The sequence below is a fragment of the Arctopsyche grandis genome, chromosome 4 (genome assembly GCF_051622035.1).
Source record: "Arctopsyche grandis isolate Sample6627 chromosome 4, ASM5162203v2, whole genome shotgun sequence".
NCBI lineage: Eukaryota > Metazoa > Arthropoda > Insecta > Trichoptera > Hydropsychidae > Arctopsyche > Arctopsyche grandis.
This window is the reverse complement of record NC_135358.1, coordinates 30,013,197-30,027,404: the sequence shown is the minus strand read 5'-3', so window position 1 is coordinate 30,027,404 and position 14,208 is coordinate 30,013,197. Positions and strand designations below refer to the sequence as shown.

Here is a 14,208-nt window from a genome sequence, read left to right as displayed (position 1 = left end):
TTTATACCTTGTATATTTTATAAAAATATTAATTAGAAAATAAACATTTTTTTTATATATTTATGTACATACATATATAGTCTCTATATATGTATGAATTTTTTTTTATATATTTATGTATATATCTATACATATATGTACACACATATGTAAATACGTGCCCATACATTTTTAAAATTATGGAATAATTTTATTTTCTATTCACTCAAAAGTTTTATTATTATATAAACAAATTATATATGTATGTACGTCCATAAAAAAGGTTAAAACGTGAGGGTTGTCACTAAAATAAATAATTGTTTTGGAAATTAACACGCATATACATACATACATTTGTAATTAAATTTTAGTTGAATTTGATAATCGTGAAATAAAATGCTACATTTACAAATATATATATTTGTTTCATTTTATTAGTGCGAATTGTAATTTATAATAAAAAAATCACGCTACGATTCTTTCATATTATTATATCGTAGCTAATATTTCATATTGTGTTTATACCTTGTATATTTTATTAAAATAATTAATGTAATATAAAATTTTTTTCTATCACAAAAGATTTTAGGTTTATCTAAATATTTAATTTCTTATCGTTATAGTAATTTAAAGATATATTCAGAGATTGTCATAAATCTAAAGCGTCTATTTTAACATTCCATCTATAAAACTGTCTCTTGTCAGTTTGATTGCATGTTTTGGCCACTTAAAAACGCAATTAAATATGATAAATAACAGCCATTTTGTATTTCACATTCATGTATTATACTTTTCTTTAGATCTCTCAATTCTGAGTAAATAAATTATATACACAGTGAAAATTTAGCCTGTTAAGATTGTTTTGAGAATATAAATAGATACAAACATACATACATATAAAACTTATGATGAAAATCTCAATTTGTTTTTCTGAGAAAGTCTCCTTTAGAATGATTCAACCGTTTCGAGATGGGGAATTCTAATTATATATGAGGATATATTATTTAATTAATGAAAAGTTGAAAAGTTTATCCAATTAGTTGTTGGTAAAATTTGTAATTAAACAAATTAAAGAAAATTCGCCTTTTTTAAAACTTAATTTAGAAAAATATTCAACAGATAACATACATATGTACATATATTTAAAGTGAAAAATGCTTTCAAAAATAATCCCAAAGCCCTTGTCAAAAAAAAAACAATATTCTAATTCAAATTACATATATCAGAACACACTGATAACGCTTTAATGACATTACGACGAATCGATAATAGTAATACGATTAAAATTCCCGACTGGGTTAATGGAAGGCTTCAACTAAGTCGATGCCTAATCCGTCTCTAGCATGAGATACCTTCAATCCAACAGAGTTTAAGGTACGTGGTCTCCATAATATAAAACGATAGTATCTCACGGAAAACTTTACTATACACTCGTATACGTATAGTTCGGCTTTAAAGCGAACTGGAAAACTTTATGTGACACTACCTGTAAAAACAAGCGAATTAGAAAGGTTCCTTCGAGTTTTAAATTCAATTCATGCCACTTCCTCTGGCAAGCTAATTAAAAATACGTACATATTTGGAATACTTGGGTATGAATAATGAATACAAACCGGGTGGAGGAGGAGGCATTGGTGGCATAGTTCCCACTTTTCCAGATCCTTCATCTTCTCCCGACTCTTGGTCCACCTGCGAAAAAATATAAAAAAGACACGTTAATATTTAACAAAAACAACATTCGCTAAAGCTTCGTCTCATTTTCTAAACGATCGAATGATTTATTTAAGAAAATTGGAAACCCTGTTACGAAGCTGCTTCAATCACCTGAACCCTTGTTAGTCCCTCTTCATTTTGTTATACAGTTAACTCGTGTTAGGGTTTGTACAGTAAAGTTTAGACTATTTAACGATAAATCGATTGACATGCCTTTACAGTCTAACCCGCATACAATATATGCGGCTTTTCATTCGAGTGCATGTTTAATAAATGTTTATGTGTATTTTTGTGATGAATTTTTGCACGGTGAATACAAATGCTCGTGGTAACTATTCGACCAATTAATACATACATATAATTGAGTATTATTCAAACGTAAAGTGTTTAAAAATTGATGCATACATAATTAAATGCTGCATGTCCGTTATGATGAGAGGATTTTGTGCTTTAAAATGCATAGGAGATTTTAAACTGGTTTGTATGTGATTAAAGTGTTATTCAGATTCAAAATAATGCATTATTTTAAGGTAGTTTTAAAGTATACAACCTCATTTAGATCATTTTATTTCGTAGTTTGTTCAGTTTAGATGATGAGGATTTAAGCGTATGCAACTTTTTAAACAAGTTGGAAGTAAATATGTATTGTATATATTTTGACTTTGGATTGTCAGAATTGAACTATGTATGTGTGTATATGTATGTTCATTGTTAATATTAAAACTTTTCAGGCACATTATTTATAGATTTGAAAGCGATTCTTTGTATGTGTGAAACACATTCTCTAATTATTTGAATATTTGGCATGGAGAAGGGTCTGAAACAATGTGTTTAATTTACATCATGAATCAATATATGGAACAATACAAATATTATAAGGAATACATATTATATATTCAAAGAAAATTTGAAATCCATCGAAGACTTTCATAATTATGATTCTCAATAACGATTATACGAATATGTAATTAGATAATTAATTCTATATCAAATTTCAATGTTTATTTTGTCTCGCTATTAGGTTATTGTTTTCACTTTAAAAACTCAGATCAACAGAATATTGATAATAATGAAATTCAATCTTATCCTAGACCAAATTGATTGATTGATTGTGACATACATGTAGTTTGTAGCTATCGTTCATTGTTAACATTATTTGTAGCGATAGTGAAGTACTATGAATTCAAATGGTATCATGTGCGTTATGGATAATTGAACAAATGGTTAATTAATGACGTCATTGACCGTGTAATTGAAGTAAAACCCATCAGGTGACTTTGAAAGGGACAGTGGTGGTTTGTCGCGTGCAAATTTGATCTGAGCTCGAACGCAGTGGGCGTTTGTTTGGCCAAACATTGCGATTCAAACGTTTGTTTTCCACGTGAGGGGATGGAAGCTGTACAAGGATAGGGGTGGGACGGGGTTGAAGTTAAATTAATTACCCTAAATTAGAATGGTCGCACGGAAGAGGTTTACTTGGCTACGAAGGGTCGCCGTTTTCGGGTCGCCTTATTATGGGGACCCATGACAAAGGTAAAAACAAAGTGCTCAAATGGATTTGAAATTCAAACGAATTCAAATGCGAAAACGAGAACAAAAACAAAAACCGAAAGAAGAAAAATAATATACCCAAGTACGGAAACAACACGCTATGTGACGCTCGCTTAAGATGAATGTATTATATATGTATGTATGTATATGTATATATGAGAGTGCGAAGGAGGTGTTTCCGATATTATTATTAAATTGAAAATATATTGAATTTCTTTTTATAAAATATTCGTATTTAGTTCGATCGGTGCTGTTTAAACGTTGTGGAAGTTTTAACGAGCCAAGTTTTTAAGTGCATATTTTTAAAGTTATTTTATTTTATATGGGATGTATTGCACTTTATTCACACATAAAATCAGGTTTTTTTAAGCACAGAGATTTCATTTCATTTTTTTCCAAAGCGTTATCCAATAGGCATATATGTATATTTTTTATTTTATATCTATTATTTCAATACAATGAATTAGTAGATATCCTCATACATATGTAAGTATACATATGCATATGTATTTTATTTATGTGATAAATTAGATAATTATTAATAACACTGTTCGACAAATGATGACTTTTTTTTTGTTTCAGAGACGAGATATGAATTTTCTTATAGAATTATGCCCAGTGAACACGAATCAGGTAATAAAAAATGTTGATTGGCTCGAGATTCGGAGATATATGTGTTTTTCTAAATTGCGCGATTTTTCTTTTATTTTATCGAGGTAAGCCAGTTATCAATAGAATTTTTGTTTTAATCCATAAGAATACTCGAAATATGATTTTTCTAAGTGGAATTTTATTTAATTCTCATATAAGGATAATTTAATATATTATCCCTATTAATTCAATTCAGATTCGTGTAAATACGAGTAAACACTAGTACGAGCTTTTTGCTCGCAATTTTACCGATTTAAAGTTCAGCACACTTCCAATTAACCCTTTTAAACGAAAAAAAAAATAGCGTGGTCAGAACACTATCTCAATAAACATGTTTCAATAGAAAAACTCAATATAAAATAGTATTAACAGTGGGAAAAAATCCCAAGTGAAAATACGTACTTTTGACTTTTGATTTGAACTGGATGACTACTTAGAGAGATTTGAAAGTTGAAAAGTACTACAAATGGAAGATAAAATACCCCACTATAGATTCCAATACTCATTTTGAACAGGAAATTGACAGATTTTGAGATATCGACCGAACAACACCAAGATATAGAAAAATCGCGCGATTTAAAAAACACATATATCTCTGAATCTCGAGCCAATCAACATTCTTTATTACCAGATTCATATTTACTGGGCATAATTCTATAAGAAAAGTCATATTTTGTCTCTGAACCATTTTTCGTGTCGAACAGTGTAATTAATGTGATTAATAATATTATTATTTTTACTTTGTAAAGAAACCTAACCTCACCCAATCAAAGCAAGCTTACCCCTTTCTATCCCATGAACAGGTTATTATTAGTAATAATAACCAGTTTATTTCGTTAGCCGTAGCAGAAATTCACCAATCGTTAAAAATATAGTAGTCAAAAATTCCGATATTATTTTAAGCGTGTCGTGTCAAAGGAATAAGGGTCGCAAAAATGATTGAAATTCAATTAAAAACGATAAAAAAATGAATTTGCTTCATTGTTATAAATCGAAACGGGTTAAAATAATTCATCGAAAGGACGAAAACCGTTTTGGAACGAACGGAAGACCCTCGAAATTTAATGAAAAAAATCTCGCACGAGAACACTCGATATTTTCCAACTGAAAATGCACCATTTTTCGGTCGTTTCAATTTCAAACCACCGTAAACATATTTCGAAATGTTTTAAAATATTCTAAAATTTACAACTCACTTCCACATACATATGTATGGATGTATTTCGAATGACGACAATAAATGTGCGACAATCGAGAGCGTGCTAGTGAATATATAACAATTAATTAGTACCCAAAGTCTAATACGATCGGCTATTAGAAGTCACCCGAATGTATAGTATAAACGCTAGACCAACTGAATTATTTTATTTTATCAGTTTACCTTAATTATCGTACTTTATACCTATTTATATTAAGAAAACGACGTTTCTCTTCGAGCGGCGCATTAGATAAGGAGTGCTTGATTAATTAGCCAGTTCCTAGGTTATCTGAATACAGCTCTACCCTATGGTGATACTTTATAGCTTTACAGAACGATTCTAAGAATTCCAGATATAAAACATTCAGTATGTAATATGTATTTTAATTTCATCTCAAGTGAAACTGTCGTTTGATCGTTTAAAAGCTCTTTCACAATATTTGGCTTTATATGTACAGATTTATGTATGTATTGTTAATCTCCATGTGAAAAATAAAATAATAATAAATTACGTTTCTATCGTAAAATGATTTAATAGAATACATTCAAGATATATATAATTATTTTTTAATATCCGAAGCTAGTGTGTACGTATTTTTTTTTGATAATTTAAAATTAAATTAGATCTTATATGTACATATTTATGTACATATATTTGTAGGTACATATTTACGATCATATTAATAAGTTAAAGAAAATAAATTTGATTTGTGTACTATATTTTTTCAGTTAAATTTAATCAAAAAGAAATTTTCTCATAAATAATCATTCTATCATAAGATATCTTAGAAATTTTAATTTTAATTTAATATTAAAAACGACGTGTCGTTTTTTTGATTAAAACAATATTTATATTTTATATTTTCGTAATATAATACAAATGTAGGGTACGTATGCATAGGATGAGTGAAAGCATAAGTCGCTAATATTAATTATGTACTGAATTTTGGCAGTAATGCTGTTTAATGATACGCTTTTACTAAGTAAGAAGGCTTTGTGGTGTTATAATGTTATAAATACTGTATAAAGGAATGCAAAATAATAAAAGTATGCTATATATCTACCTGAAGTCTAGAAAAAACTATACTTTATGTATTGTATAAGAGGGTTAAACTTAAATTGAACAAGCAAACGCATCATGAAATTTGATTAACTATTTTTATGCTCAGCTTTATCGTCCATTGTTTTAAAACGTTAAATGGATACTTACATACATAGCAAATTTATTGTTATTTAAAATGCAATATCATTAAAGTAATTCGATTCGCTACCGGTTAGACTCAATTTCCGACAAACCGTTCGCTTAAATCTATCGGATTGTGGAGGTTGGCTTTCGTATGTTTTCTTTTATAAATTGACCCAAATCAATCATGTATCGGAGGAAAAACTTCAAATCGAACCATACAAAGAAGAAGAAGTAAAAAAAAAGAACAATTCGTATTCTTTTGAAACAGAAACAAATTTATTCAGGAAACCGAGTCTATCAGAGTTTATCGAATAGAATTTGCCGAATAGTTTCAAACAAAAACACGTGCCCCTTTTTCCACGCCGACACAAAAAATGTGTATATTCGAATAAACTTTCGTACAAACGTATGCAAATATCAGGAGCTTATCGTTAAAATCTTTCCGTTTCTAATACAATAAATAAACACAAATGAAAAGTCATTAGTGGTACATACAACTTTTGAATGTATTAAAGTAAAAGTGAGTCCTGAATTTGGTACTTATTTTTTTTTTGGAGTGCTCGCGTGCCATGAGGCTATATTTTCGAGCCGGTAAAAAGGATGGTGTGGGTATCTCGTTCACGTATCACTTTTATGTATGAAAGAACAAACTGAATTTGTACCCCGAAAGTGAAATATACTATGTTATACGTGTACGTGTATTAGGTAGAGTGTTTCGCATTTGTTTCACCACATTTTCTTACCGTCTTGTCACACTGGGCAACAGCTCGTGCCATACTTTTGACAAAGGAGATCTTTCATAGAAAGCAGAATGTGTACTGCGAAAAACTTATTACATATGAAATTGTCAAACATGCTGTTTTGTTTTCATTTTAAAAATTTATTACATTTATAATTCTACATACTGTATGTAGGTTACGTAGGGAAATTTTCTTGAATAAAACATATTTTGTATTTAAAAGTTCAATTGTGACAAACATATAATATAAATTCTGATCGTTTTAGCTTACATTGCAATCACTCAATACGTTCATTTAATTTATTGATAATTTTTACACTCTAAATTGAATGAAATTGATGTTAATCAGCTCTGATATAAGCGAGACGACGCCATATTTGATTTACTCTCTTCCATTTGGGCCTCACAGAGATGTTTTGTATTTGCAGTTGGTTTCTTATGTTGGACATTTCTTATGTTAAATTTTATATTTAATAGTTTTACATTATCTACTATTATTAATTGCTATTGTTTTTTTATGTTTGTGTATAAATGTACTTTTGTCTGTGTATATAAATATGTTTATAATTATTTTTCTTTCTCTTTTTTATTTATAAGGAATTCCCTTCTTTGTTGTTTTTATAATTTGTAATTATTATTACTATCCGCTAGCATATAACTTATTATTTTTATGATTTTGTTAAATGTGTTGTTGGTATATATGTATGTATACATATATGTATATATATTTTATTTTTGTCATGTCTAATTTACATTTTTGTTATATTTTTGACCAATGTGGTGCATTAGGAATTCCTGTAATGCTATAATGGTCCAAACTTTAAATAAATATCCCCCTATTAAATATTTCATACGAGTCATCAAGCAGTTTATGTTTAATGATCGTATAATTTTCAGAAACGACGAAGTCAAATGTCCTCTATACTCCTTTGGATGACTTTAAAAGTAAAGTATATTTAAATAATCTATACATTTGTATGATAAAATTCGAGTTTTAATATATGCTATTGATCAATTTTTAAGCTATGGATTGATTTCTATGAACGAACGTTTTATTAAAGAAAATAAATTCAATGTTGTATCACATTTACAAAAGCTGTACTGTGTATGTATGTATTTGAATGCTTATTTATGAATATAAAGTTCCAGATGGTGACAAATTTAGATTTAATTTTATATAAATATTAGAATATTAATTTAAGCGACGAAAAAATTTGGCGTTGCCGAATAATAAAATGAAAAAAAAAAATGTTAAGGTCATGAGAAACAGGGGTTGCAAAAATAGGGTCACTTGCCAGGACGTGTGGTATGTTACATTGGGTGACGGCATAAAAAATGTCAAAGTGTGTGCTTGGTCTAGAATGAAATATTATACGGAAGATAGGCGTCCTAAAAGGAGTTTTGTTATGGTCGAGATGCAAGGATAAAGTTTTGACGAAACCCCTTGTTTTTGCAATTTAAAATATTATATAATATATGTGTATATAATTTATTTTTAAATACTTTTGTTGCGAAGTTCATCGAATTGTTACAGTTAGTAAATCACATACATACATAAAACACATTAATGTTAGTCTTGTTAATATGCACACTGCAGTTGATGTAAGCCATACACCGATGTGACAGATACAAAGTTAAAAAAATACATTGCATTCATTTGTATTAGTTTAATTTCATTTAATATAAAAAAAATCTGGTGAAGTGTATTTCTTTAACTATGTGACTATCACGTGTCCCATGAAAAGCGAAAGCTCATAATTATAACAGAAAATGAAAAAATTGACTTACAAAAGGCCCATCTATATTGTCACCATCGCCTGAAAAACCCTGCGAGAAGCGACAAAAAAAACACATTAAACACAAAAAATAACAAAACAATACAAAAACATAAACAAAAAGCAAACAATCAAAACGAAAATGATTAAATAAATGATAAAATGATTGGAAGGCAACTCGGATTTTTTTGTTGATTTTTAAAATTTGTAAGGATTTGTTCTGTAATGAGTATATACATACATACATATGTACATATGTACATATGTAGGTATATTAAATAATATCTTGGTGTATGTTCCAAGTGAGCGAAAACAAATAGAACAGGTAAACTGCATCGGAAAGATAAATATAATATATTAAGTCGAAAGTCAATATGTATTTTAAGAAGATAAAATATTAAATTACCTATTTATGTACATATATCAGAACTTGGCAAACCTACACATGTATTATTATGCATATATATGTACATATGTACGAGATACATTAAAGTTTCATAAACTTCGAAACTTCAAACATGATTTCACGAAATACTTGTATTCTCAAAAATAGTATGAGCATCCTTGGATGAATTTTTCCAATCTATACAACTTGTTGTTGGTAACATTTGGTCAAATAAGCGAATTTTGCTGAATTTATCGATTGAAACGATAGTTTTGCAGACATTTCAGAAAGTTTCGATCAGAGGTTTTCAAATTACATATGTATGTAAGTCCCGACAACCAAGAGGATTACAAAATGTTTGCAAGAGGGTTGCCAACTTTTAAATACTAATCTGGGAAAATTTTGGTCATATCAACATTTATTTTCAATCGGAAGGTAACGGAATTTTAAATAGAAGATTTTTTAAGCCAACTAATAAATGAGTAAATGAGAGTTTAAAAGAAAATATTATTGCATACTTTAATTTGAAAATGAATTGATTTGAGCTTTCAAAGGAAGAAGCTACGTTTCCTCGGAAATACCACTACTCAAATAAAGGTAATATTGTAAAGACCATATTATATTGTAGCATATACTAAACGGAGCCGCCGTTATAATTGGTTTCCGAGGATTATCTCCAGGCATAAGTGCTGTCGGCTAACAATGGAGACCCCCGAATGGACTTAGTGGTCGCTTCCCGGTAGAGTTCTCAGAACTGACAGCGCGAGACCGTGAGACTGCATATCTGGTACGTGAATATAACAAAAGGTAAACAAACGCGTCGAGGAAGATGCAGTGAGCGACCTGCTCTTTATAAACAGGTACTTAGGCCATTTGAAGGCATTCTGGACGGAGCACTGGCAGTGCGTGGATCTCCAATAAATGCTGTGAAGCGACTTTGGCCTTTTATTTGGATCCTCCACCCACCCCTACGCAACAATATGAACGATATATGTTAAGAAATCTCATAGAATTACATTTTAAGTATCAAATCAGGCATTCCAGACTACTTAGTTATCATAAAAGGAGTTGGCGACTTGAAAAAGGTTGTGATTTAACGATCAAATAAATGTAATCGGACTATTAAAACTTGCCGGAGTATATGTGTGCATTCTTCCCACTAGGAGACGTAAATTATGCGAAGTGAGCCGAAACGGAATATGGCAAAAGTTCAATTATTCACACGATTAATATGCGAAACGCGCCATTCCACCTATTCGAAGGAGTGGCGTAATACATTTCACCTTTTGCGTAAGTAAATTGCGCTCATATCAAGGTTGCTCAATTTGAATAAATCTCCCGGGAATTATCCGATCCAAGTTTTTGTTCGAAACCGGGCGGAGGAGGGGGTGGGATCACTATTAGGACAAATCTATGCGGAAGCAAACTTGGAACTTTGTAATGGTGCAGAAAATAATGTAATCTGTTCTAGCTATTCTCACAGGGGTAGAAAACTTTTAACGACGATAATTTGTGTCGTGCCGAATGTCTAAGCGGGCCGGCTCTGAACACGATACAGTATACTCCCGATTATTCGGGGGCTATCACGGGGATAGATTTTCTCGAAATATACGGATATGTATTGTATGACTTTTATTTTTATATCTAATTCATATGATTCATTCAGAAAACTTGTAATTTTTGAAAATATTTTCTTTGCCGGTGTTCTAACATTAGTGAGAATTGAAAATGCATGCTATTACAATGAATTCATAGTCTATATTTTTTTAAATTCTTGGAAATAAATATATAAATGCATCGATCTAACAAACATAAAGCGAGCGGTTTTATGCGTGCGCAGGAATGAGTCACGAGTCTAGTGACAGTCAGTCGAACTTTGCACTGTGGATCACTGGTGGATCCACGGTAGTGGTACGAGGTCAATGGCCACCACCCTAGAGGACTACATTATATTATTCATATAATAATTACTAAAATTCGCATTCAGCGTTTAAAAACGCAATTCAAACGCGCTTTTGTGGACCAAAAAGTTACATTATTGAATCGGAGACCACTCTGCCTTCCAGGTATAAAATATTTACATGTGCATAATCCCTCGCCTACACCGGGTATATCCGTATATCGAATTTAGAGTAATTAAAGTTGAAAATATTTTATGTATTTGTATTTTTATAATTTATTTGAAATATTTCTTCACAAATTAATAAGCTTTTATGACAATAAATTAATAATATAACTGAATATGTGAACGTCTTATTTTTGAAAAAAAAAAGTGTAATAAAAATTAAAATTGCCCCCACCCGACAAAATTCCTGGATCTGCCACTGCTGTGTATATATGATACGGTACATTTTATCGTATTTTGCCTATATTTTGTCAAAACTAATACATTAACAAGCGGCATTGACTAGTGGTTAGCATATTATGCTTTCAAGCAAAGTGGTCACGGGTTCGAGTCTCACTTAAGTCCCGTTGCTGGCTAGACCTTGGTTTGTGACTCCAAGTCGATCTATCTTATCAGAGTTTGCCAAACTTTTCTGATTTCCATTGAAACGGTTCCCGTAAAAATTGACATCTCCTTCCCTATCTTTCTTGCTAATCTCAAGCTATTCAGCGTATTGAGGTTCGCCAATTTGATTATAAAATGCTGCAAAAATTTCTCCATATATGTCACTGTGGATGTTTGTATGAATTCTCATTGTATAAAATGCTTATGTATATTGATTGATTTTATTGTATATTATTTATTATTAAATAGCAAATTGCTAACGAATTATTTCACAATTTAACAATTTTACTAACTAAAACCAACTTTATTTATTTATTTATTATTATTATTAAATATCAAATTGCTAATGAATTATTTAACAATTAACATTTTAAAACTAAAACCAACAACTATAATATAACATAGTTAACAAAATTAGCAAAACTATAATTAGTAACCCTAAAATAATATAATATAATTCCAAACATATCATTTTATTAAACTTACATATATAATTAGGTCATCTTCCACAGAGGTATCCATTAACACCCCTCAAGAAAGCACCAATGCTACCCCTAAAGCACCTCTAATGCTCTCAGGAAGGGCATTGCATATTTGAACACCTCTGTGGAAAACACGTCCTGCAGTTTTTGCTTTCTCAACTATACCTATAATTAATTTATTCCTATTTCAAGTTTTATAATTATGTATAACTATTCCTTACTACATACAGGTATTCCTCGACTTACGACGGAGATACGTTCCCGAACCTCGGTCGTAAGTCGAATCCGTCGTAAGTCGAGGAATATATTTATATTTTTTTTCGGTGATTTTACTTACTTTTATTAATACAGTAATTCAAATGAATTCATATTTAAATTTAAAAAAATTAAACATCTACATCATCCTTACTTATTAATTATAAATTATACATCCTCATCACTTATCACATAAGTACAATCCATTTCTTCATCTTCAGTTTGAGATATGAGTTTTTTTTGAAAAATGTGTCTAATTTTGTTTGAACAGTATCCTGTTTTTTTTCTCTATATATTTCTTGGTATCATGCGAGATTTTCTTGAATCCTGCGGTTCACATTTGAAAATCTTTCAAATGTGAACCGCATTTTTCCTTCTTCTATTGCTTCAAAGCCTTGCGCAAATGTAATTTTTAAATAATGAGCTTTAAGAGACGCAATGGAATTCACTTTTCAATCTTGTCATCGATCCAAATCACTAGTAATTTTCCATTTGTTGAATGGGTCCGAGTCTTTTTTTATTTATTATTTTAGATTTGATTGACAAGGACCCTTTAACGGCTTTACGATTTTTTTCTTTATCTTTTAAAATAGTGGAGACCATTGAATGTGACAATTTCAAATTATTTGCCAAGTCCATCACTTTTTTACCACTATCATATTGTTTTATCACTTCAAGTTTCATTTCTAAGTCTATCACCTTTCTCTTTTTTTTAACAAGAGTTTCTTTATCAGTCATTGTCACGTTTCTATATCACACATTATAAATGTTCTTATAAATAAAAATTTGAGCACTAATCAATACGAAATTGAGAAAATAAACATCCTAAACAATAACGAAAAGTTATGTAACAAACAGTAACGACCGTATGAGTTTGTTACCGTCGTGCGACTGGTGACGAATCCCAAAAGAATGAGTCATAACTTAATTTTTAAAACTACTGCGATGTTTCATTTCTTCCGAAAGAGAATTCTCTGTTTTCATAACTCACATCTGCTTGAGATTTATCAATAAATTTTTGAAAAATAATTAATTAATAAAAAATATATTAGTTTTTTCGGTCGTAAGTGCGAACCGTCGTAATTCGAGGACTACCTGTATATGATTATTAAAATATTCGGGTAATAGATTCTTATATGTTTAAGTGTAATCATTGCTTGGGAGCGATCTGTAAAGGCGAGTGTTAATGAATCATTTTACGTAATACACTTGTGATCACTTTGAATTTAAAGCATTAAGTTATGCAGTGTATGCTCGAATACGCAGTGACGTTCTTTGGCATTTTTAATTGAATAAAGTAAAAAGTACTGGAGTATTCGTACTGGAGTATCCTGCTTCAACCGAAACAAATTGATGTTTACAGTGGTCTGACACGTTCAATCTCCGATTTTACTTCGGAAGGAATAATGACTGATTTATTCTCGTGGGTCGATTATGTTGTCGGATGACTGGCGAAATTTGTCCGTGTTAGGCTTAAGGCGAGACGTTATTGTTGTTCGGTCTCGGGGAGGGACCCAGATATCGGATCTGGAAGCCCTCCCTGGTCTCGAAGCCCCTCATTAATGTCAAGGAGCCTGCGTTCTGGTTCGCCGGAAGGCAAAGGAAACATAATAAACGATACGAGATGGTAAATCCTCGAGATAATATGTGATCGTCGATGTGTATTACGTGAGCGCGCGCGTGAGCCGTTTATAAGCTACAATGTTGTTTTTGTGTTGATTGGAATCATAGTAAAATGACTTAATATCGCATCGACTTATTATGGACAGTTTAAAAGCACTGCTT

At 30.6% G+C, this 14,208-nt stretch overlaps 1 protein-coding gene across 4 annotated transcripts in view; it reads right to left on the bottom strand.

The window, feature by feature from the left end:
* LOC143911028 (uncharacterized) overlaps positions 1-14,208 on the bottom strand; it is a 440,832-nt gene that overhangs the window by 64,492 nt on the left and 362,132 nt on the right. For 3 of the 4 annotated variants that reach the window (XM_077429735.1, XM_077429737.1, XM_077429736.1), the window contains 2 exons: positions 8,806-8,844; positions 1,593-1,668 (listed from right to left, as the gene is read on the bottom strand). In XM_077429735.1, coding sequence (XP_077285861.1) covers positions 1,593-1,668; positions 8,806-8,844 — 115 coding nt within the window. The remainder of the gene's footprint in view (positions 1-1,592; positions 1,669-8,805; positions 8,845-14,208) is intronic. The other variant, XM_077429738.1, reaches the window with a different exon arrangement.